Genomic DNA, 23,852 nt, shown 5'->3' on the forward strand with positions numbered 1-23,852 from the left:
AATGTTAAAATTACCCTTCTGGGGGGGCTGTTTAAATACATCTGGCGGCTCCCTACGGTCAAATCGCTCTTGCAACCAGATTGAGAAGTGAAACGGACTGCTGATGGTGCTTTTTCACATTGTGAAATAATTTTCATGACAATTAAGCACATTTAAACACCCTGCACAAACTGACAGTAGCAGAAGCAACAGTGGAAAAAATAATAAATGATATTATTTAAATTGTACTTAAATGTAAAAGTGCATAAATTGCAATCATAAATCATGGTAATATCTGAAGTACTGAATATATAAAATATTTACAAGTATATTTATTTATTTAGCAGATTATTTTTGGAGTTGAAACAAAACAAAAAAAAAGTGAATATAAAAACTTAACATTTAAAAAATACAAAAATATCAGAAATATATTTTAACAATTAAAATTCTATCAAATAATTTTCTAGCAAATATATATATATATATATATATATATATATATATAAAAATATATAAAAAAAAAAATATATATACGAAAACCGCAAAAAAAAAAAAATGCCCGAAAAAAAAGGCACAAACAAACATAGCAAATATTTTTTGAGAAGTAATGAAGTTGGGAAAAAAAATACCAGAAGTACATTTTAAAAAGTACTATTCTTTAAAATAATTATCTAGCAAATAAAAAAATATGATGCACTATATATTGTGTGCGTGTGTATGTGTGTCTGTATATGTATATAAAAATGTGTCATAACATGTTTATAAAAAACAGCTTAAAACATAAAAAATTATGAAAAACTGCAAAAAAAAAAACATACATATATATATATTTATAAAAAAGAACTTAAAAAAACATAAAGAAAATATATAAAACTTAAAAAACCTATAAAAAACTGCAAAAAGGCATATATATATATATATATATATATATATATATAAAAAAAATTTTTTTGTTTGTTTGTTTTTTTTTTTTTGTTTCTAAATATGTTATGACTGCCAACACATTTTAAAATGTAAAGTTTTTACAATTAAATTTGATTTTAATAAACAAAAAAAATGTGCTTAATTGTTGGAAAACTATGTCACAAAAAATCATTATGGTACTAAAATAGATCTCATTTTTTTTTACAAAAAAGCATAACTTAAGATTTTAACTTAATATATAATTATATAATATAATTTCTTCAAGTTGGCTTTTGATTTTAGGGTGAAATATGTTTCAGCAAAATATCCTACATAAAATATACACAACTGATGATTACATGACTGCATAATCATCCGAAAAAAAAAAAAAAAAAAAAAAACTGCAAATGAATAGTGTTATATTAACTTTTATGACTTAAGTTAATTCTGAAAACTAACTGTTACAAAAACAAACTCTGAAACATACAAACATATGACAGCTATAAACATCGTCCTTCTGACATCTAGCCAGTGCACATGTTCTGTTTGGGCAGAAAAATCCCTACGTATCTCTGAAGGCACTGACCAACACGACAAATCCCTCCATCTGTGTGTCAGTCCGAAGCGGTGTCCGTCCGTCTCTCCCTGGCTTTCCTTGACATGTCTCACCTCACTGCCTCGGTCGAGTTTCTTACTGACTCATTGCAAATGGAGGAGAGACTGAGAGAAACAGAATATATAACATTCAATTACTTATACACACACACACACACACACCTGTCTGCACACATGCTACAGATGCGCGCGCACACACACACACACAGCTGCAGGCTAGGGGCGACCCAGAGTAACCTCTTCGACCTCACTGGGGCCTTTCTGACCAGTTTTGACGCTGTCTCAGTGTTCCTATTAAGAGTTATGGATCTGAAGAGCTTGCTTTGGGTCTTGGGTTAAAGATCCCATCCATCCTGACCGAGATGTCTCTAATATCCAGAGTTCAAGCTGTTTTCGGTGTCAGAACTCTGTACAGATCCAAATCCAAAGTGTCAGGTGTCTCCAACCTGCCCTTAGAACAACTGGAACATCTCTGAGGGGAGATGATGAAACAGTCTTGCATTATTTCAAGTGTTTGAAGTAACAACAGCAGTCATCAGACAAATAAATAATGTAATGCGAATGTTCAATGCGCTAGAGTGACGACAAATGCTTTAAATACTTCATCTGTGTCGCTGAGTACTATGTTAATGCTGCCGTTTTGACTTTCACACACGCTGTCAGTCATACACATCTTTGTTTCGATTAATTTCCAGCCCATTTGAGAGCTCTGTTAATCATATATAAAGGCAGAACATGTAGGCGAGACTGAAATAGATATTTTCCTAATGCAGTAGTTAATAAAGAATCCTGAAAATGCATCACAGTCTGCACAAAAAAATTAAGGAGCACTGTTTTCAATATTTAGAAATGTTTCTTGAGCAGCAAATTAGCATATTGAAATGATTTCTGAAGGATCATGTGACTCTGAAGACTGGAGTAATGATGCTGAAAATTCAGCTTTGCATTACAGGAATAAATTACATTTTAAAATATATTAAAATAGAAAAAAGTTATTTTAAATTGTAATAATATTTCACAATATTACTGTTTTACTGTATTTTTGATCAAATAAATGCAGCCTTAATGAGCTTTACAGACTTCTTTAAAAAAATAATGAAAAAATCTTATTGACCCCAACCTTTTAACTGATAATGTTCATTGCTGGTATATCAGCTTGCAATATTTTATTTTAGTTTAGTTTAGTTTTGTTCATTTTATTTTATTTCATTTTATTTTTTTTTTATTTCATTTCATTTTTTTTTCCATTTTATTTTATTTCATTTCATTTTATTTTTTTATTTCATTTTATATTTCATTTTATTTCATTTCATTTCATTTAAATTCATTTTAATTTAATTTAATTTAATTTTATTCATTTTAATTTCATTTCATTTTTTCATTTTATATTTAATTTTATTGAATTTTATTTTATTTTATTTTGGCTGAGTAACTTTTGCTTATTTACTTATTTTTTAAAAAAATTTTCTGCATTAGATTCATTTATTGGTGGGAAAATTGTTATATACAAAAAATTGATGCACATATTTCAGAATTATACAAAAATTATTATATATGACGCTGAAGACTGGAGTAATGATGCTGAAAATTCAGCTTTGCATCACAGGAATGAATTACATTTTAAAATATATTCAAATAGAAAACAGTTATTTTAAATTGTAAAAATATTTCACAATATTACGGTTTTCTACTATATTTTTAAATCAAATAAATGCAGCCTTAGTGAGCATAAGAGACTTCCTAAACAGTAGTGTATACAAGATTATTTATACAAAATAAACGTGTCATCGCCACATTGTTGCAGAAATTTCAGGGTACGCCATGCTTTCTGTTGAGTCTTAAAGCTGTTAGCGCTGATGTGCTGCTTTTTGTTGTTGTGAACCACTGGTCCACATCTATGTAAAGGTCACACGTACACACTTACCACAGTCCTTTGACTCCTGCGCTCCTCCTCTGCTGGGCAAGGTTATAGATCTCCTGCAGTTGTTTCCTCTGGTCTTCGCTCAAAGGAGATGTGAGGGACTGATACCAGCCTGCATCTGAACTCTGAACACCTGCAACAGGAAATGTTTTCAATTACTGGTGATGATTGTTGAACTTCCACATGAAGTGACCTTTCCATCTTTTTATTCATCAAAGAGTCCTGAAAAAAAGTACTCAACTGTTTTAAATACTGATAATAACAATAATAATACTAAAAATTGTTTCTTGAACAGCAAATGAGCATATTACAATGATTTCTGAAGGATCATGTGACACTGAAGACTGGAGTCTTGATGCATTTAAAACCTGTGTAAAGTAATATTAAATATAAGTTTGTCACACCACAGAAAAATGTGTTTTCAGCAATACATTTCTAACAATTGACTTTAAAATTCATCTATATGGAGCAGGATTTTAGACAAATTAGATTTCACTGTGGGTGGGTCTGTCCTATGCAAATATGGCATAGTGTGACATATATGTAATAAATGTATTATGCAAATGTACGTGTGTGGTATATTATAGAGTAAAAATATGTGCATACGGAGCAAGGATGCGGTGAAGAACTGATATTCATCCTCTCCGTTGTCATAGTCCAGTGGTGTACTGTACTCCTCTAATGGCGTCCCGTCCAGACCTTCATCATCCCAGTATTCATCATCGTCATCATCTTCATCTTCATCTTCATTGTCATTCCCAGTGGGAGCGCCAGACGACTGCAGGGCCACCCCTTTCTGCCCGACCTCATCCTCATCGCTGGGAATCTCCTCTGGAAAACAGACATGATGAATTTCCAAGCTCAGAGTTGTGTATTTCCAGTAGTAGTGAACTGAACAGGAGGGGTGTGGTAATGTAGTCTGGATCTTGCTGAAGCAAAGGTCACTTCTAAAAATAGAGATTTCCAGTGTTTGAATCTCACACTACCGGTCCCAGTAGTATAAAGCCTAAAAAAAGGGCCCACAGTCGATGATTTAACAAATGCATTTTGGAATTTAGATATTTTTAGTTTACAATGAAACAATAGTCAAGTACAAATTATCACATTAGTGTATACAGTACAACAAATTAGGAGTATTAGTGCGTCACAAATGGTGGTATTCAGAATTTTGCCATGCTTTCCGGTAAGAAAATTATGCGTACTGTATATATGTGATCCAGGTCGTAAGTAGCACGGGTATATTTGTAGCAAAAGGCAAAAATGCATTGCATGGGTCAAAATTATCGATTTTTCTTTTGTGTCTAAAATCATTAGGATATTAGGTAAAGATCATGTTCCATGAAGATATTTTATAAATTTACTACCCTAAATATTTTAGAACTTAATTTTTGATTAGTAATATGCATTAAGAACTTCATATGGACAACTTTAAAGGTGATTTTCTCAATATTTAGATTTTTTTGCACCCTCAGATTCCAGATTTTCAAATAGTTGTATCTCGGCCAAATATTGTCCTATCCTAACAAACGCTCATTTATTCAGCTTTCAGCTGATGTATAAATCTCACTTTCAAAAAACAGACCCTTATGACTGGTTTTGTGGTTTTGACAGGGTCACATATATTCCCATGCAAACCCGAACACAAAAGAAGGTATTATAAGGAATGTGGGTCACCAAACAGTTTCTGGTCCCTATTGACTTCAATAGTATTTTTTCTACTAATACAGGTTCGAAACAAAATGAGGGTGAACTATTCCTTTAATTCTTGTTTTCACAGAATATCTCTTAAATTAAGGTCATATTTTCCTTATTTAAGCATAAACATTTCACTAAATTTGGTTCGATTTATGCTTAAACGATATACTGCAGTTGTCTCAAAGTACAAAATTAAGTCGTAAGGATCAATTTTTTTTTAAATTGAGATTTATACATCATCTGAAAGCTGAAATAAAGCTGAATAATTCCATTGATGTATTTGCTGGGATAGGACAATATTTGGCCGAGATACAACAATTTGAAAATCTGGAATCTGATGGTGCAAAAAAATAAATAAATAAATAAATAAAAATTAAAAAAAAAAAAAAAAAAAAAAAGAAAAAATCACCTTTACAGTTGTCCATATGAAGTTCTTAATGCATATTACTAATCAAAAATTAAGTTTTGATATATTTACAGTAGAACATGATCTTTACTTAATATCCTAATGATTTTTGGCATAAAAGAAAAATCAATAATTTTGACCTATACAATGTATTTTGGGCTATTGCTACAAATACATACCCGTGTTACTTAAGATGGTTTTGCTGTCCAGGGTCACATATATACAGTCTGGCAGGCAGCTGATGTCTGCGTCTCACAAAAACCAGCATCATTATATCAATAAATCCATAACTTTCAACAGTATGATGCTGTCAAAATTCAGGTCAGGGGTGTAGGGACATTAAGATCTATTTAATTCATTTGAGTCAAGCGCTTGAAGCCCAAAGGTTCAGAATCAAGTTAAACTAACACGTACAAGTCGTTCCTCCATTTGCCATGTCTCCGGGGCCCTGTTAGAGCGATACAATCAGCTCTCAGTCGTCCGTAAACCCTGATGACTAAAGACCAACCTGAAGCTATATATGCCAGAAATAGTACTTCCTGTGCAGGGATTAAGTTTACCTAAGGTGAAGTGAGACAAGGACTTGATGAAACTGAGATTAATATAAGCACACAGATCACCAGCAAAAACAAAACACACTGGACTCAATAGGTCACCGCTTAAAGACTTAATTACACTCTATTTGCTGTTAAAGCAGCCGTTTTAGACACATTTTAGCATTTTTGGTTTCTCTAAAAGTCATTTATTGCTCTAGTCAGGGTTTCGTGCAGCAAAACATCTTTACGAAAGACCATTTTCCACTCTCCTGTGACTCTTATTAAATTAAAGTAATTGCTATAATGCCTCTAAGGGCTCTATATGTAAATTAGGCCATTTACATATAGAAGTCTTAAAGGTACAGATGCTAAACGATTCGCAAGTCCCACACAATCTCACCATTCTCTTCCTCCTCTGTGCCTTGAGCTCTGGCGAGCTGCTCCGGTTTGTTGAGCACTCGGGAGGCGTAGATGTGCTTTAAGCCCAGGAAGAGGAGGAGGACGGAGGGAACGATCTGACCTGCAACTTCCTCAAGGACCGCAGGGCGGCTGGGCAGCTCCATCAGAACACTGAGCCCAATGATGCACATCTTACGGTCATGCAATCTGTGGATATAGAGTGTTAAACAAGTTTATGAATTATTCATACTGAAAAAAGACTTCTAGCAGTTACATATATTTTTTGAACTTCATTCTATTTTTTTAAATTCGAAATTCGAATTCTGTTACTTCCTCAAATTAAAATTCCGGAATTTAACAGGAATTTAAAACCATTTGAAAATCAGTTCTAAACGGTGTACATTCCACTCAGGAACTGCCGCCACATCAGCACAAATACAGATAAATGTGTTTAAACTAAATCAATCTCTGTTAACAAATTGCATGTGACCTTCTGAACCAAAGGCTGAACTTAAGGCATTTCCTGTGCTTACAGTCTTACCCTAAGAAGAACTCTGTGTCGTTCATCCATTGGTTGATGAACTGCGCTGTGATTGGCTCTGGGCTGTGTGGGAAGCGGATGTTCTCCAGTGTGTGTATCAACAAGGTTGGGTTATAGTAGAGAGCTGCGATTACCACCTGCAGACACATGGTGCGGAGCTCGCTGGACTTCACACCTCGTGTTAACCGTTCCAACACGGCCTCCACGAACAGAGGGATACACTAAACAAACACGCAGGTGCCAAATTTGATATTACATTTGATATTGCTCATTAAACCAGCAATGCACACCATTAATCAATCAGCTGTCAATTATAAAACAACCTGACCAGCAGGGCTATTACTGTTACTTTAAACTAAAACAATTTTAAACATATTTGGTTATTAAAAAAAAAAAAAAAAAAAAAAAAAGTAATAAAAATAATAGTTAATAATACATACATACAAACATAAATAAATAAACAAACAAAAAAAAAGAAACATATTAAACTGAAATAATAAATAATAGTATTTTTGATTTACTTTTTAAAAAAAGACTTAAAAAAATATTAAATAAAAAAATAAAAATTGACATAAATATTATAAACAAACTAAAAAAAAAGAAATTTTGCTTGAATGAAATTAACTAAAATTATTAATAAATAAACGAATGAATTAACTAATAATAATAATAATAATAATAAAAAACACTAATAAAAACAAAAATAAAACATTTTACATGAAAAATGTTACTTTGGAAACAAACTGAAATAAATTTTATTTGAACCACTGAAATTACTAATTATGAATGAATGAATGAATAAATAAATAAGTAAACTTAACTGAATTAAAAACTAATAAAAGACATCTATTAAACCTGAATAAGAAAGAACTGTATTTTTGACGTACTTTATAAAAAATACACGCAAATTAATAATAAAAAAGTAAATATTGTATGAAAAAAAATTAAACGTTGCCTTGAATGAAATTAACTGAAATTAACTTTAAACTAATTAAACTAAAATTAAATTAAATCTGAAATAAAACTTCAACCTAAATAATAAATAAAAACAGATTTACAATACTAGAATAACAGAAGACAAAAAAAAGGACACCAAAACTAATAATAAAAAGAACATTAACAAAACTACTAAAAATGTAAATAAAATTAAAAATTTTACTGAAAAGCTAATTTGAAATATTAATAAAAACTAAAACTAAAACACAAAAATAACATGTGACAAAACACACCTAAATTTGCATATATATATCAATCCATACACATGACTGACCTGGTCAATACCGCGTCCACGACACTGTAATATAATGACCTCTAGAAGTTTGGCAGCATGGCATTCTGGGTCTTCCCCAGCATCACTAGTTAGGACCTGTAGGACAAGAGGTCAAAATGTCAAATGTCAAACGCATATGGAAGAATGACAAAAATTCACTTTAAATGAAAACGTAATAGAGAAAATGCATAATAAGACCTTTTTGCACATGGTGTAAATGACCTCCAGGTATTTGGGGTCTGACAGCAGCATATTTGTGTCCACAGTAACATAATTGTGCAAGAGGGGCATCATATCTGCATCAACAGGGTAATATATCACATCGTTAACCGAGTACTCAATATCGCCACGATCATTTTCAAATGACTCACGTAAATACGCACATCCATCAACTTAATGACTCTTTCAACCTAGTTCAATCATGACATGATTAATAGTTTTAAGGTGGAGCGGACTGATCAAGTCTGAGCTTGGCTCTCAGCTGGTGCTTTACGCCACAGGTGAATTTTCTCTGAGCTACATGTGTGTCTGAGACCTGTGAAGTAGTCAAAGCAGTCGTGCTGGAAGACGTCATACAGCACCCCCAACAGCTGCCACATCTGAGGGGAGATGGAATAACAGGTGAGTCCAAACGCCAGCGACAAGATCTCCTCATAAAACTCTGGAAAAGACAGAGAGAATGTGACCGATCGCTTCGGTGTCTTGAGGACGGTCAAAATGATATATATTTCAGAATTAAGAAGTACTGATATTGAAATTTTTATTCCAAGCTCCACCATGTGGACGAATTACGTAATTTTTTTTTAAGGTGCGTTCAAACTGACAGCAATTAAATTGTACAAAATGTAACCTCTGTCTTCACTCCCATTGGTAGTTGAGTCATCATGTCACTGTATTTATGCAAATACAGCCATATTAACTTGAACAAAGTTCAAATTTTTAAAAACTCTGCTTTGTGCAAAACGCTTTAAGTGTGAACACACCTCAAGAGTCTTCATGGAAATAACATTTAAAAAAAATGTAACATTTAAAAAAAATGTAAAATGTCACTAAAACATTTCATATTAATGCAAAAATCTATTATAAATAATCTTGAACTGGAAAATAGTGTCACGCACACACCTGCCATACCTATGATGGGTTTCTGGAGGACGAGACCGATCACCTGCAGGCATATTCCCTCCAGCTGTTGACTGATCTAAGAGAGAGAGGCAAAAAAAACCCCATTAATCTCATTTGTGTTTTCAGAAACATCAGAACATGTTCAAACAAATTTTGATGCAATTTTTAAAAAATGTTCACCCAAACATGTTCATTCTGATCAGCCCAATTCACAAACAGATCATTCAGACCAGTCAACAAAAGTCAAAAAAGTAAAAAGAAATAAAAAAAACATTCGGTTCATGAATCTGACATTTGACAAAGTTAGTGTATGACGTCAAAAAACTTGGAATATAATGCAAAAAATGCATGATGCCCATTTTTAGTAGTACCTCATTCGCTTTCATTTTATGGAAATAAACAGCCAGGATGTTTCATAAAAATATTTTATTTGTCTGTAGTAAAACATAATAATTTTTGTATAATTCTGAAATATGTGCAACAATTTTATATAACAATTTTTCCACCAAAAATGAATCTAATGCAGAACAATTTTTAAATAATTAAGTGAAGTAAATAAGCAAAAGTTAAATCAGCCAAAATAAAATAAAATAAATAAAATAAAATAACATAAAATAAAATAAAATATTATTGCAAGCTGATATACCAACAATGAACATTATTATTTAAAAATTTTGGGGTCAACAAGATTTTAAACTTATTTTTGAAAGAAGTCTGTAAAGCTCATCAAGGCTGCATTTACTTGATCAAAAAATACTGTAAAAAACGTAATACTGTGAAATATTATTACAATTTAAAATAACTGTTTTCTAGTTGAATGTATTTTAAAATGTAATTTATTTCTGTGATGTAAATCCGAATTTTCAGCATCATCACTCCAGCCTTCAGTGTCACATGATTACTCATAAATCATTCTAATAACAGCATTTATTTGAAATATTAACTTCATAAATGTCTTTGCTGACATGGTGACTTTTAACTAAATACATTGATCAATCCACATTGTGATTTTCCCCCATTTATTCCCAATTACCCCCCACCAAACTCACATTGTTAAAACTCAATGGGCTCAGGGGAGGTGAGATGTTGTTTTATTTTTGTACTATGAATTTTTTTCTCATCCAATATTTTGAACGTTCTCATGCTAAAAATTCATGAAAATTGTCCAAACCTCTTTTCGGTCCCCCATGACTGTGAGGATAGTGTCTATGGTGCTGAGGATCCCGAGGGCCATCACAGTCTTATCTTCACTTTCCTCGTATTCTTCACTCTGGAGAATCTTGCTGAAGATCTCCGCCTGTGCACAACAACCTCTTTCAGCATGAAAGCGTATAATTACTTCATGATAAACTGGGAAGATGAGTGCAGTACCAGGTTCTGTGTCATATCCACTGCAATGACGGCCACCTCCTCGCTGTATTCACAGATCATCTTCTGAATGACACCGGTGAGGTCATCGGTCTCGGTTTCTTTGATGATGTGCAGCAGCTCCTGCATCACCGGCTTGATGAAGGGTCGGATGTAGACCTTAGCTGCACACAATACACAAAAGGCGAAAAGAGGGACGAATTATGTAAGTACTGGATGGGCAGACAGCAGACAGCTTTCTTATAAATAGGTTAATCCACTTGTCTCTTAAACCAATTATAGAGAGTAAACCAATTTAATTTAGTTAAATTAATTTGATGCATATTAAGTGCATTAGCGTTCTGCATTTTGTTCTCAAATGAAAGCAGACACATTTATTTTCATTATGTTTGTGGCTTAATAAAGCATGCATATTTTTATTTTATTCAAGCTATCATTATTTGTCTGTTAATATATATTTTAGCTGTACAAAACAGCTTGTTTTGCTGCTTGATGTGTGCCTTACCATATTATTTTAATGTATTATCTTAATTATGAACACACTAGTTTGTAGCGCAAAAAGTTTTACCGTTTACTACATTTCTTATTTTTTCTGTGCTGTTACCTTACAGAGGCTTATGAACTGGAAGTCTTGCACATTCACAGAAAGCTACTACAGTAATAACGCCAGAGCAACACTAGCCAGAAAACACTAGGAACAGCTGAGAATGAATGTGTGTGCGATATTAATCGCCTATAAATTGTTGAATAAAGTCATTATTTTTGTTTTCTTTGCGTGCAAAGAGTATTCTTGTTGAAGGTTGAACCACTAATGTCTTATAGACTGTTTTATTAATGTCCTTACTACCTTACTGGGCCTTGTGGTAGTTGTGTTGCTGTCAGAAAGCTCTCAGTCAGATTTCATTAACAATGTCTGGGCCTTGAACGTGTCAGTTGCATTGGTGTCTACGCATGGTCAGAAAGCTCTCAGATTTCACCAAAAATATCTTAATTTGTGTTCCAAAGATAAAAGACGGTCTTATGGGTTTGGAACGACATGAAGATGAGTAATTAAAGGAACAGTCCACTTCCAGAACAACAATTTACAAATAATGTACCCCCTTGTCATCCAAGATGTTCATGTCTTTCTGTCTTCAGTCGTAAAGAAATTCTGTTTTTTGAGGAAAACATTTCAGGATTTTTCCTCATATAATGGACTTGATTGGTGCCCCGATTTTGAACTTCCAAAATGAAGTTTAAATGCTGCTTCAAAGGGCTCTAAATGATCCCAGCCAAGGAAGAAGGGTCTTATCTAGCGAAACAATCTCTCATTTTCTTCGAAAAATAAAAATGTTTATACTTTTTAAGCACAAAAGCTCGTGTAGCACAGGCTCTGGGATGCGCGTTCACGATGCTATGAATTAGTGATGGGTTGTTCTTAAACAATTCGTTCATTTTGAATAAATCTTTAATGTGTTTAATTCAGTCGCGCATGCGCAACATCCTATTAGGGTCTGTACTGGAATTAGTTCACCTGTTTCGAGTCTTCTGGTTTTTCGAGTTGTTTGTTCATCTTATGGGGCTGTCACGTGATGAACGAAAACTTGTAAGATAAGAGGTGAGGTGAGCTAATCATAGACTAAAGTCGCAAGTAAACAATGAATTAATCTTTTCTGTTTCTTATAGCATTATAGTTATGTCTTGTTTGTAGTGTGATCAACTTTTGTGTAAGCAGTAGATGTGTTAGGGAAGTAACACGTAACATTTTAATTAGATTTTTTCTCAAATGAACGAAATGACTCGAAAAAAGATTCGTTCATTTTGCTGAACGAGACTCAAAGGTCTGAGTTGCTAAAATGATCTGAACTTCCCATCACTACTACAAATCACGTCTAAGTTCATCGTCTGTGTACTCCGGTTCAAAATGGTAGAGTATGGCGAAAAAAATTCCATCTTATTTTCTCCTACAACTTAAGAATCGTCCGACATCGTTGAACCTTTTTGTTTGTAACCAGCGTTTGACTTACTCGCACTTTCTTAGTCTTTGCACGTTCGCTCTGTAAACACTGGGTCTGTAGTTCCACCTACGTTCGGCGTGACCTTTCGACATGATTCAATAGTACGTGAACGCGCATCCCAGGACCTGTGCTACACGAGCTTTTGCGCTTAAAAAGTATACAAATTTTTATTTCCGAAAATACTGACTGATCGTTTCACTAGATAAGACCCTTCTTCCTCGGCTGGGATCGTTTAGAGCCCTTTGAAGCTGCATTTAAACTACATTTTGGAAGTTCAAAATCGGGGGCACCAATTATATGAATTGGTCCATTATATGAAGAAAAATGCTGAAATGTTTTCCTCAAAACCATAATTTCTTTACGACTGAAGACAGAAAGACATGAACATCTTGCATGACAAGACGGTGAGTAAATTATTTGTGAATTGTTGTTCTGGAAGTGGACTTCTCCTTTAATGACAGAATTTTCATTTTTGGGTGAACTATCCCTGTAAAACTATAACTTTAATTGTGTGTGTGTGTGTGTGTGTGTGTGTGTGTGAGATCAAACCTTGCTCCTGGTTCCTGACCAGCGTCTGCAGTGCAATAGCTGCCTCCACTTTGACAGGCATCTCCTTGTCATCCACCAGGTTCTGTTTGACCAGCTCCACAGCGTTCCTCAGGACCAGCTCATTATGGAATTTCAGAGGACTGAACGAGTGCAGCACCCAGCACGACTGCACACACACACACACACCGTCAGAAAGAGTACAATTACGCCTCCATGGAAACCAGTACTGCTTTGAAGGACTCTTGACAGATGCAGTTTTGATAGGCAAAGCACTGTGCAAAACATACTTTCAAATACAATTAGTCATGGATTGATTCAGTGAAAAGCTGGTCATGTCCATCAGAAATGGAGGACATGAGCACAGACCATTAATAGGGTAAATGATAGACAGTGGACAAATAAGCACACTAATTAACATCTTCAATTGCAAACTATTATAGTCCTTACAAAAAAAAAAAAAGAAACAAGACTTACAGTACCAATTATGCATAATAACAGGAGCATTTCTCCCAGCAGGCAATTTGAAATTGACAGTAATTGTCTTGAAATTTATTGTTGGAGAGTTTAAGCATGCGGTGCTTTGATGGCTGTAACGGCGGCACTTTAGAGGTCTGAATTTATAGACATAACTTTGCTGAGAGGGTTTTGTTATGGTGACAGTTAGTCTAATAGTTAGTTATCATGACAAAATCCTCTGAGAAGTTGCATCTTTTAATTACTTTAATTAAGATGACTTGATGAACTGATTAGTCTGTTGTTAGGATGATTAGTTGACCATCCTGACCAATCCTATCCTATAACCATTAAAAACCATTTTTGTTAATTGAAACAAAACACATAAAATAAAATGGAAAATGATAGAATCACACAGAATGCATTAAATGAAAATTAGAAAGGTTAACTGAAATAAGTTAAATATGAAAAATGAAAACATTTAGATTAAAAAAAAAATATTATAAATATTAAATTTACTAAAAATTAAAGAAGTGAAAATAAAAAAAATATACACTACCAGTCCAGTTTTTGAGCAGTAAGATTTTTAATGTTTTTTAAAGATGTCTTTTCTGCTCACCAAGTCTGCATTTATTTGATCTGAAGTACAGCAAAAACAGAAAAATTGTGAAATATTTTTACTATTTAAAATAACTGTTTTCTATTTGAATATATTTTAAAACCTAATTTACTCCTGTGATTTCAAAGCTGAATTTTTAGCATCATTACTCCAGTCACATGATCCTTCAGAAATCATAGTAATATTCTGATTTGAAGCTCAAAAAACATTTATTATTATTATTATTATTATTATTATGTAGTAAAATTTATACAGTAGTATTTTTTCAGGTTTGTTTAATGAATGGAAGGTTCAGAAGAACAGCATTTATCTGAAATATTTTGTAACATTATAAATGTCTTTATCATCACTTTTGTTCAATTTAAAGCATCCTTGCTAAATAAAAGGATCTAAAGAAAATGTACTCAAATGTTTAAAACATTGATAATAATAACCAAAAATATTAGAATGATTTCTGAAAGATTATGTGACAGTGAAGACTGGAGTAATTTTGCTGAAAATGTAGCTTTGATCACAGGAATAAATTACATTTTAAAACTTATTTAAATAGAAAGCAGTTGTTTTAGATAGTAAAAATATTTTACAATATTACTGCTTTTGCTGGATCAAATAAATGCAGGCTTGGTGAGCAGAAGAGACCTCTTTAAAAAAAACATTACAAATCTTACTGTTCAAAAACTTTTGACTAATTGTGTATTTAAAAATTATTACAAAAAAAAATCTAAATAGCAATAACACTAATAACAGTATATAAACAACAACAACAAAAAAACAGTTCCTACTTAATAGTTAGTCAGTAACATGTAATAATTTTCACTTGTTTTTAAACGGTTGGCCGTAAACGCTCACTCACCCGGGCCCTTAAGTAGCCGAGATTAGAGTTGAGCAGAGGAAACACATAGTTTTGTAACATGAGCTCCATCTGGTCCCTGTACACCCGCTTCTGCAGATAGACAAGGACAAGCAGCAACACTAAAGCAGAAAGCTCGTAATTAAATTGGGAACACACAGAAGATCTCGCTAATTAAATGTAACCTTTAGCAAGGGTTGAGCCAAGGCACCGATCACATGCAGCGCCCCATCCTTCCTGCGGGGGTCAGCGTTGGGATCCATTAGGATCTGATGGCAAAACTCCATCATCTGAGGCAAGACCTGAGAAGGACATGGAAGGACACTCATTTATGCCCTAAAAATGTGTAATTAAATGCGATGAAATACTTGAGTTTATTTCACTCTGAATTCTTCGCTTGAAAACTCCTTCTCTCCAGTATCTCTAGCAAGTAATTCTGATCAGATCTCAAGTCATTTCTTGGAAGTCTGGAATGTTTCTTTGGAATGTGAATGTAAACAAGAGCTCTGGAGTTAAAGAGCGGTTTGAGGGTGGACTCACCTCCTTCCTCTTCCTGGCTGCCGTACACAATAGAGTCTGAGCGGCCGTTGCGGGGGATACATGATCATCATACATATCTAAAGGACAACATATCAGCCAATCATATCATTATGCAATCAAAAACAAAAGGTTCTTTTCCTGAATTTAATGATAGAGGAAATTAAACTGCCTGCAAGCAGGACTGGATATTGCTAAAAAAAATATTTTTCAGATTTGACTGAAATACATCAGAAAAACAATAATAACCATAATCAACCACACAGCCATTGCAGTCAACTATACTGAAAATGCTTACTGCATTAATAAAAACAATTAGTCTAGTAATATTAAAAATAAATAAAGATATTTTAATAAAATATATTAGGTTTTTATTTTAAAACTAAAAAAATATAGCAAATAAATAATAATATATTATTTTTTAAGTATTTTATGTATTTATGTAACGATGCAGTTATTAGGTCATTTTATGGAGAACAAAAAAATGAAAAACTAGTTAAAAATAATAAATCTTAAAATACTAAAATACATTTAAAAATAAGTAAAAAATAAAAAATTGTAAATATTTTATATATAAAAATGTGTAGATAAAACAAAAAAAGAGTGAACAACTAGTTAAAATAATAAATTTTGTACATAATTTTAATACATTAAATGTAAGACATTACTGAGTGATTAAGGAGCTCTAAATTGTTCATTTCACTGAATCACAAAAATGAAGCAAAGTTGCTAAAATAAAACACTATTAAAACCTTGATGCAGTCTTTAGGAAACTTACTGGCCAAAAAAAGAGTGAAAATCTAGTTTCAAAAAATATAAAAATACAAAATCAATTAATTTAAAAATAAATAAATAAATACAAAATTGTATTTATTGTATTGTTTGTAAGTATTTAATATATGAAAAATGTGTGTAGAGAAAATCAAATAAATTTGATTTAAAAAATAAAATTTTGAATCAATTGTTTCCCTGAATGGAATATAATATAATTCTACTATTGGAATATAATAATTCTACTGAGGTTTAAATTTGGAGTGCTATTTTACACTCCAATATTCAGAAATTGGACAAAACATAATATTACTACACCACCTTTAGGAAGCCTAATGAACAAAATTGAGTTCACAAGGTGAAAATATTGACCAAGCACACTGACTGAATTTCATGCGGATGTACTCATACGGATCTTCCTGCCATAGTCTTTCATCTTCATCTTTATAGCACATCAGAGGAAACACCACCTCCTGAGTTATAGTCTGAAGAGACAGAGATATTAAGTTGTATAAAATTCATCATTTATGTGAAGTCTTGTGATGCTGTTTCTCAGCTGGTTCCCACCTGCATGTGCGGTTTCATCTGTCTCCATGTGAGCGAGTGCGAGACGCTCTGAGTCATGTAGCTCAGCGCCTGCTGGAGGACACGAGGACTCACGTACTGCCTCTGTCTGTGCTGGTCGATCACTTTTAACAAGACCTACAGGGAAAACACAGGGTTGCACTCAGCAATCTTACAGGATACTTCTTTAAAAATATTCTATCACTGTACCAAAACACTTTGTTTTTCTTACACTACAAATGGCTTTCATACCTGCTGGATTCCTACAGCATATGTCTTCAAGAAAAAGTCAGCAAACTCAACATATTCCTTTGTCACATTTCCTGGACTCCCATATCTGAGAACAGAAAATCAGTATAATATATAATATAATATAATATAATATAATACTACTGTGACTATACAAAATACACAACTAATTCACAAAATGTAATATAATATTATATAATACAAAATATTACTGTCTTATTGTACTAATGTACAAAATATAATACACAGAAATATACTACTATGACCACAAATTATAATATTAATATTTAAACAATAATACTATTTTTTGAATACTACATTAATAGTATATACTGTATAATTGATTTTAAAATTAATGTAAATAATCATCCAAAATGTACAATTAATATACGTACAATTAAAAAGTGATATAATATAATATAATATTCCAGGTCAATATACAAAATATATCACTAATACACAAACAATAATATTTTAAAATATTATTTTCTAAGTTAAGTAATATTTCAAGTTATTGTGAGCATAGAAGATATTCCACTAAAATACAAAATATAATACACAGAATGATAATAGTATTATTTAAATATTAAATTAACTGTATATATAACAATAATATTAACTTACTGTGATAAAAATGTAGAATAAATGTACAAAATATATAATAAAATGTAATATACTAAAGTTATTAATTTGTAGTTTTATTTAAAATTAATGTAAATAATCATCCAAAATATACAAATAATATAATATAATATAATATAATATAATATAATATTCCAAGTTATTGTGATAATTTTATTCAACATTAATGTAAATAATCATCCAAAATATACAAATAATATAATATAATATAATATAATATAATATAATATAATATAATATTCCAAGTTATCGTGATAATTTGATTTAAAATTACTGTAAATAATCATTCAAGATATAATTAATATATATAATATAGCATAATATAATATAATAATATAATAATTTTCCAAGTTATTGTAATAATGCAAAATATACCACTAATACACAAAATATAATACTCAAAAACACAATTTTAAGTTATGTAATATTTGTAAGTTATTGTGATCATATAAAATATACCACTAAAATACAAAATATAATACACAGAAATCTACTACTACTGCCACTACTAATATTAAATAATAGTAGTATTATTTAAATATTAAATTAACAGTATATATAAAAACGTTTATTAAAAGTTTTTTAAAAAAAAGTAGAATAAATATACAAAACTAAAAATATAATATTTATTATACTAAGAACTTATTTTGATTTAAAATTAATGTTAATAATCATCTAAAATATACAATTATTATTCAAGAAATATAACATATATAACATAATATAATATAATATTATTAAAATAAAAAACTTATACTTTTACCGGCTGCAGCTCTGTTTTTAAGTCTGCCATTGTGAAAAGTGAATTTCCTATTAGGGGATCAATAAAGTTCTTTCAGTTTTAAATGCCCATAAATGAGGTTTGTGGTCTGGTTCGTTTAATCACCTCTCAAACATTCGCGTGATGATGTGCAGAGCCCATTTCTTGCATTTCCACCAGATCAGTTCTGGTCGATCGTCCTCATCAGCTTCTAGAGTTTCCTGAAAATCATTAAGTACAAAGTCATAGAATCAAATAAAATCATAAAATAAAAAAACCTGAGGAAAAACCTTCTCAAACTTACTGCAGGAACGTCCCGATCCACAACTGTCCGCAGGATCTCCATCCAGTGGGTCATGACAGTGTTGTTGATCAGCTGTAGTGGAAGGGAATACTGCAGACGCAAACACAAACAGCGATTACGCACTGATCTGTTAGGACTAAACTGGTGGTAAACGAACTAAACAAACCTGTACAAGTGCATGGAAAATCTTTAGGATTTGCTTCTGGATGAGAACTGAGATGAAAGTGGCATCAGAAAGGAGTTGAGTGATGAGTTGCTGGATCCGCGGCAGGAAGATCTGCATCGCAGCCAACAGAGGGTCCCGCTCCTCAGCCTTCTTAAACCTGACCACCACAGAACAATAATAATCAACTTTAATACAGACATCTTTCATCAACATCTGATTTAAAGGAAAAGCTCACCCAAAAATGAAAGTGTTACTTGAATGAAAAATGACCAACCAAGATGTAACTGAGTTTGTTTCTTCATCAGAACAGATTTGGAGAAATCTCCTTACCAATGGATCCTCTGCAGTGAATGGGTGCCGTCAGAATGAGTGTCCAAAAAGCTAATAAAACCATCACAGCTGTGACAAAACTGCATCGTTAGGATGTTTAAACTTCAAACCAATGCTTCCTGCTAAAATGCGTATCCTCTATCCATAATATTGCTTTGTCCAGTGAAAAAGTTGTCTCATTTGAATTTTTGAGAGAAATATGCACAGATCAAGGACTGTTTACAAGTGAAAACAGTCCAAAACAGTTCAAAACAAATATGTTGGCAAATTCTGACATTTTGAGGACAACAGCAGATTAGGTTTTTCACTGGAGGTAGAGTTATTATGGATTATGGACTTATACTTTAGCTGGAAGCAATGGTTTGAAAACGTTTTAATGATGGATTTGTTTCTTACAAACACACAGCTTTTCACTTCACAAGATGTTAATTGATGGACTGGAGTCGTGTGGACAGCTTGTGGGTTATTGTAATGTTTTTATCAGTTGTTTGGACTCTCATTCTGACGGCACCCATTTACGGCAAAGGATCCACTGGTGAGCAAGTGTGCAATGCTGAATTTCTCCAAATCTGTTCTGATGAAGAAACAAACTCATCTACATCTTGGATAGCCTGAGGATGACAAAATAGGTAAGGTAAGGAACTTAGAAATCTTGGAGTTCACTCACTCGTAGTTTTTGACGAGTTGATAAAGAGCGAGCAGACTCCCGTACCAGCTCCCACTGTTCTGTGACTGCAGATACAGGTTAATTTTGTCCACTACACCCGTCCACCGTCCAGGAAAGTCGTGTTTTATTATGGCACGCAAACATACTGTCAACTGAGCCCTGCCAAGTGACAAAAATAAGTCATTTTCGAGTAATAACACCTGTAAAAATGCAAAACTTGCACAACTAACTCACCTTATGGACTCTGGACAGCGAATAATGGCCTCCACCATGTTTTCTCGAATCTGTCCGCGGTCGTTTTCATGGATGTTGAAGGGAAACACCACCTCGCCCAGCGTGGGCTCTCGATCCTGCCAGTACTGACTCACCATGTTCTTCAGGTAGATGGCAGCTAGAGCAAGAATATAATGGCTATTTCATCCAATCAGAATGCAGAAATGTGACCTTGGACCACAAAACCAGTCATACGGGTATATTTGTAGCAGTAGCCAACAGTATGGGTCAAAATGATTGATTTTTCTTTTATGTCAAAAATCATTAGGATATGAAGTAAAGATCATGTGCCATGAAGATAGTTTGTAAATTTCCTATCATAAATATATTAAAACTTAATTTCTGATTAGTAATATGCATTGCTAAGAACTTCATTTGGACAACTTTAAAGGTGATTTTCTCAACATTTTGATTTTTTTTTGCACCCTCAGATTCCAGTTATTCAAATAGTTGTATCTCAGGTAAATATTGCCCTATCCTAACAAACTATACATCAATGTAAAGCTTATTTACTCTACAGAATATCTATAAATCTCAATTTCAAAAAACTGCCCCTTATGACTGGTTTTGGGAGAATGTCTCAATCCAAAATGATTCAGTTGGAGATTCAGAATCAGATTCATTCAACTTGATGGATCAGTATTTTCTTGCAGTACAAAAAAAAAAGCATCAAAACACTGTGGGAAAAGAGAAGCTCTTACCCGCCTGTCGCACAGGAAACTCCACCTGGTCTGACACAATGATCTGCAGCAGAGTTGGGGCGAAGTTGATGATCTTGTAAGACTGACGAAAAAAAAAAAAAACAAGTGTAAACTTTCTGCAAAATATGATGTATCTGGAATCAAGTGTTGCTGTTCTCAGTTGGTTTTCTCTTCAGGACTGAGATGAAGTGGCAGCCCAAATATAAAACCACAGTTACATTATCACACAAAATTGTTGGTTTTATGCTACCTGTATGCAATAATTAAATTCTGAACTGTTCAAACATTTCATTAAATGATCTCTATAACAAACCTACTGGATGTCAAACGTAATGCAATGAACTGAACTGAAATAATGAAACTAATTTAACAGTATCTTAAAAGAAAATCTCCAATTTTTGTATGCACGCACATCAGCTCATGAGTTCATCTGGAGTATAGTGAGAAAATATCACTAAATGATCTTTATAACAAACCTATTGGATGTCAAATGTTATGCAATGAACTCAACTGAAATAATAAAACTAATTTAACTGAATCTTAAAATAAAATCTCCAATTTTTGTATGCACGCACATCAGCTCTTCTAAATGCACATATGAGTTCATCTGGAGTATAGTGAGAAAATATCATTAAATGATCTTTGTAACAAACCTATTGGACGTCAAATGTAATGCAATGAACTGAACTGAAATAATGAAACTAATTTAACTGAATCTTAAAATAAAATCTCCAATTTTTGTATGCAGGCACATCAGCTCATGAGTTTATCTGGAGTATAGTGAGAAAATATCACTAAATGATCTTTATAACAAACCTATTGGATGTCAAATGTAATTGCATGAACTGAACTGAAATAATAAAACTAATTTAACTGAATCTTAAAAGAAAATTTCCATTTTTTGTATGCAGGCACATCAGCTCTTGCACATATGAGTTCATCTGGAGTATAGTGAGAAAATGTTAAATGATCTCTATAACAAACCTATTGGATGTCAAATGTAACGCAATGAACTGAACTGAAATAATGAAACTAATTTAACTGAATCTTAAAATAAAATCTCCAATTTTTGTATGCAGGCACATCAGCTCATGAGTTCATCTGGAGTATAGTGAGAAAATATCACTAAATGATCTTTATAACAAACCTATTGGATGTCAAATGTAATGCAATGAACTGAACTGAAATAATGAAACTAATTTAACAGTATCTTAAAAGAAAATCTCCAATTTTTGTATGCACGCACATCAGCTCATGCACATATGAGTTCATCTGGAGTATAGTGAGAAAATATCACTAAATGATCTTTACAACAAACCTACTGGATGTCAAATGTAATGCAATGAACTCAACTGAAATAATGAAACTAATTTAACAGTATCTTAAAAGAAAATCTCCAATTTTTGTATGCACGCACATCAGCTCATGCACATATGAGTTCATCTGGAGTATAGTGAGAAAATATCACTAAATGATCTTTACAACAAACCTACTGGATGTCAAATGTAATGCAATGAACTGAACTGAAATAACGAAACTAATTTAACAGTATCTTAAAAGAAAATCTCCAATTTTTGTATGCACGCACATCAGCTCATGCACATATGAGTTCATCTGGAGTATAGTGAGAAAATATCACTAAATGATCTTTACAACAAACCTACTGGATGTCAAATGTAATGCAATGAACTCAACTGAAATAATGACACTAATTTAACTGAATCTTTGAAAAAAAATATTAAATCACAGATTTTTGTATAGAGGCACATCAGCTCTTCTAAACACACATATGAGTTCATCTGCTAGAGAACTGAGTTTATATAGAGCGCTTTGCAGAGATTGCACAGAATTGCATCAGTGGTCTGAAGCAATGTTGATTTACATGCAGCAGAATCAAATTCATATCACAGTATAACACCCATAAACTCTGTTGTAGTGCACATTCCATGTTATTCATAAGGATTTATGGGATTTGTTCCCTCTATGGCATTAAAAATGAACTAGATCAGACTTTAGAATTAAGCACAGGATACATATATGATCATAATTTGCTCGGTTGTGAGAAGAGGACCGCATCTGCCTCTATTGTTGCACACTGATGCATTGCAATTAGTTTGCAACCGTACACATACAAAATCAACCATCTAAATAGTAAACAAAGACAAAATAGTGACTGATTAAACATCACCCTGCCACATGCATTAAAACGAGGCCTTAATTTAGCACATTCACTGAAGGCATCTCTGCTCTTTTGGTGCTTCTGTTTCCTAAAGAAACAACAAACTTCTGTAGATGGTTCACTGACCTGGTTGAGTTCATTCTCAGCCGCCAGCCTGAGATTCGGGTCTATGGTGCCCTTCAGAGCCTGTATGATTCGATTGGGATCCATTAGGCCCGATGCGATGGATTAATTTCAATAAACTTTGGACTATCGGACAGATGCGCGGACGATCAGATGTGTCGGATCTTACAGGCAGCCCTGCCCCAGTCTGCCGTCAAGCGACTGTCAGCGTCGCAAAGAACAAAGCAGAAGGGAAACGTTTGCGGCAGAGGCTGGCATGACAACTGCTGCCCACGCGAAAAATTAAAGAGACCTCTTTTATATATATTTGACTGTGATTTAAACATTTAAACTACATTTATTTAAGCTGTTTAGAATTAAAAT

At 32.8% G+C, this 23,852-nt stretch overlaps 1 protein-coding gene across 2 annotated transcripts; it reads right to left on the minus strand.

Moving 5' to 3' along the window:
- Positions 1-1,518: 1,518 nt before the first annotated feature.
- ipo8 (importin 8) lies at positions 1,519-23,685 on the minus strand. Of its 2 annotated transcripts, none has more exons than XM_051108483.1 (25): positions 23,493-23,685; positions 21,188-21,269; positions 20,448-20,604; positions 20,214-20,372; positions 19,217-19,373; positions 19,051-19,140; positions 18,873-18,967; positions 17,348-17,432; positions 17,099-17,233; positions 16,917-17,016; positions 15,764-15,840; positions 15,409-15,525; positions 15,227-15,316; positions 13,302-13,467; positions 10,759-10,919; positions 10,559-10,684; positions 9,397-9,463; positions 8,801-8,926; positions 8,464-8,561; positions 8,266-8,361; positions 6,996-7,216; positions 6,456-6,661; positions 4,025-4,249; positions 3,422-3,551; positions 1,519-1,969 (listed from the first exon to the last, which is right to left on the minus strand). In XM_051108483.1, coding segments are annotated over exons 1-25 (3,051 nt in total). In that variant the 5' UTR covers positions 23,577-23,685; the 3' UTR covers positions 1,519-1,968. The 2 variants fall into 2 exon arrangements, with proteins under 2 accessions (XP_050964440.1, XP_050964439.1); XM_051108482.1 differs by having other exon boundaries at positions 9,388-9,463.
- Between the last annotated feature and the right edge of the window lie 167 nt (positions 23,686-23,852).

This window comes from Labeo rohita, chromosome 4 (assembly GCF_022985175.1).
Source record: "Labeo rohita strain BAU-BD-2019 chromosome 4, IGBB_LRoh.1.0, whole genome shotgun sequence".
In the NCBI taxonomy this organism is placed as follows: domain Eukaryota; kingdom Metazoa; phylum Chordata; class Actinopteri; order Cypriniformes; family Cyprinidae; genus Labeo; species Labeo rohita.

What these genes read in the sequence shown, in the direction of transcription:
- ipo8 (XM_051108482.1), bottom strand. Translation starts at nt 23,576, where the DNA reads ATGGATCCCAATCGAATCATACAGGCTCTGAAGGGCACCATAGACCCG. An exon ending in GTACATCCGCATGAAATTCA is followed by an intron (nt 15,841 to 16,916) that starts GTCAGTGTGCTT and finishes GTTGTCCTTTAG; the next exon opens with ATATGTATGATGATCATGTA. An exon ending in GGTCAGGAACCAGGAGCAAG is followed by an intron (nt 10,920 to 13,301) that starts GTTTGATCTCAC and finishes TATTGTGTGCAG; the next exon opens with CTAAGGTCTACATCCGACCC.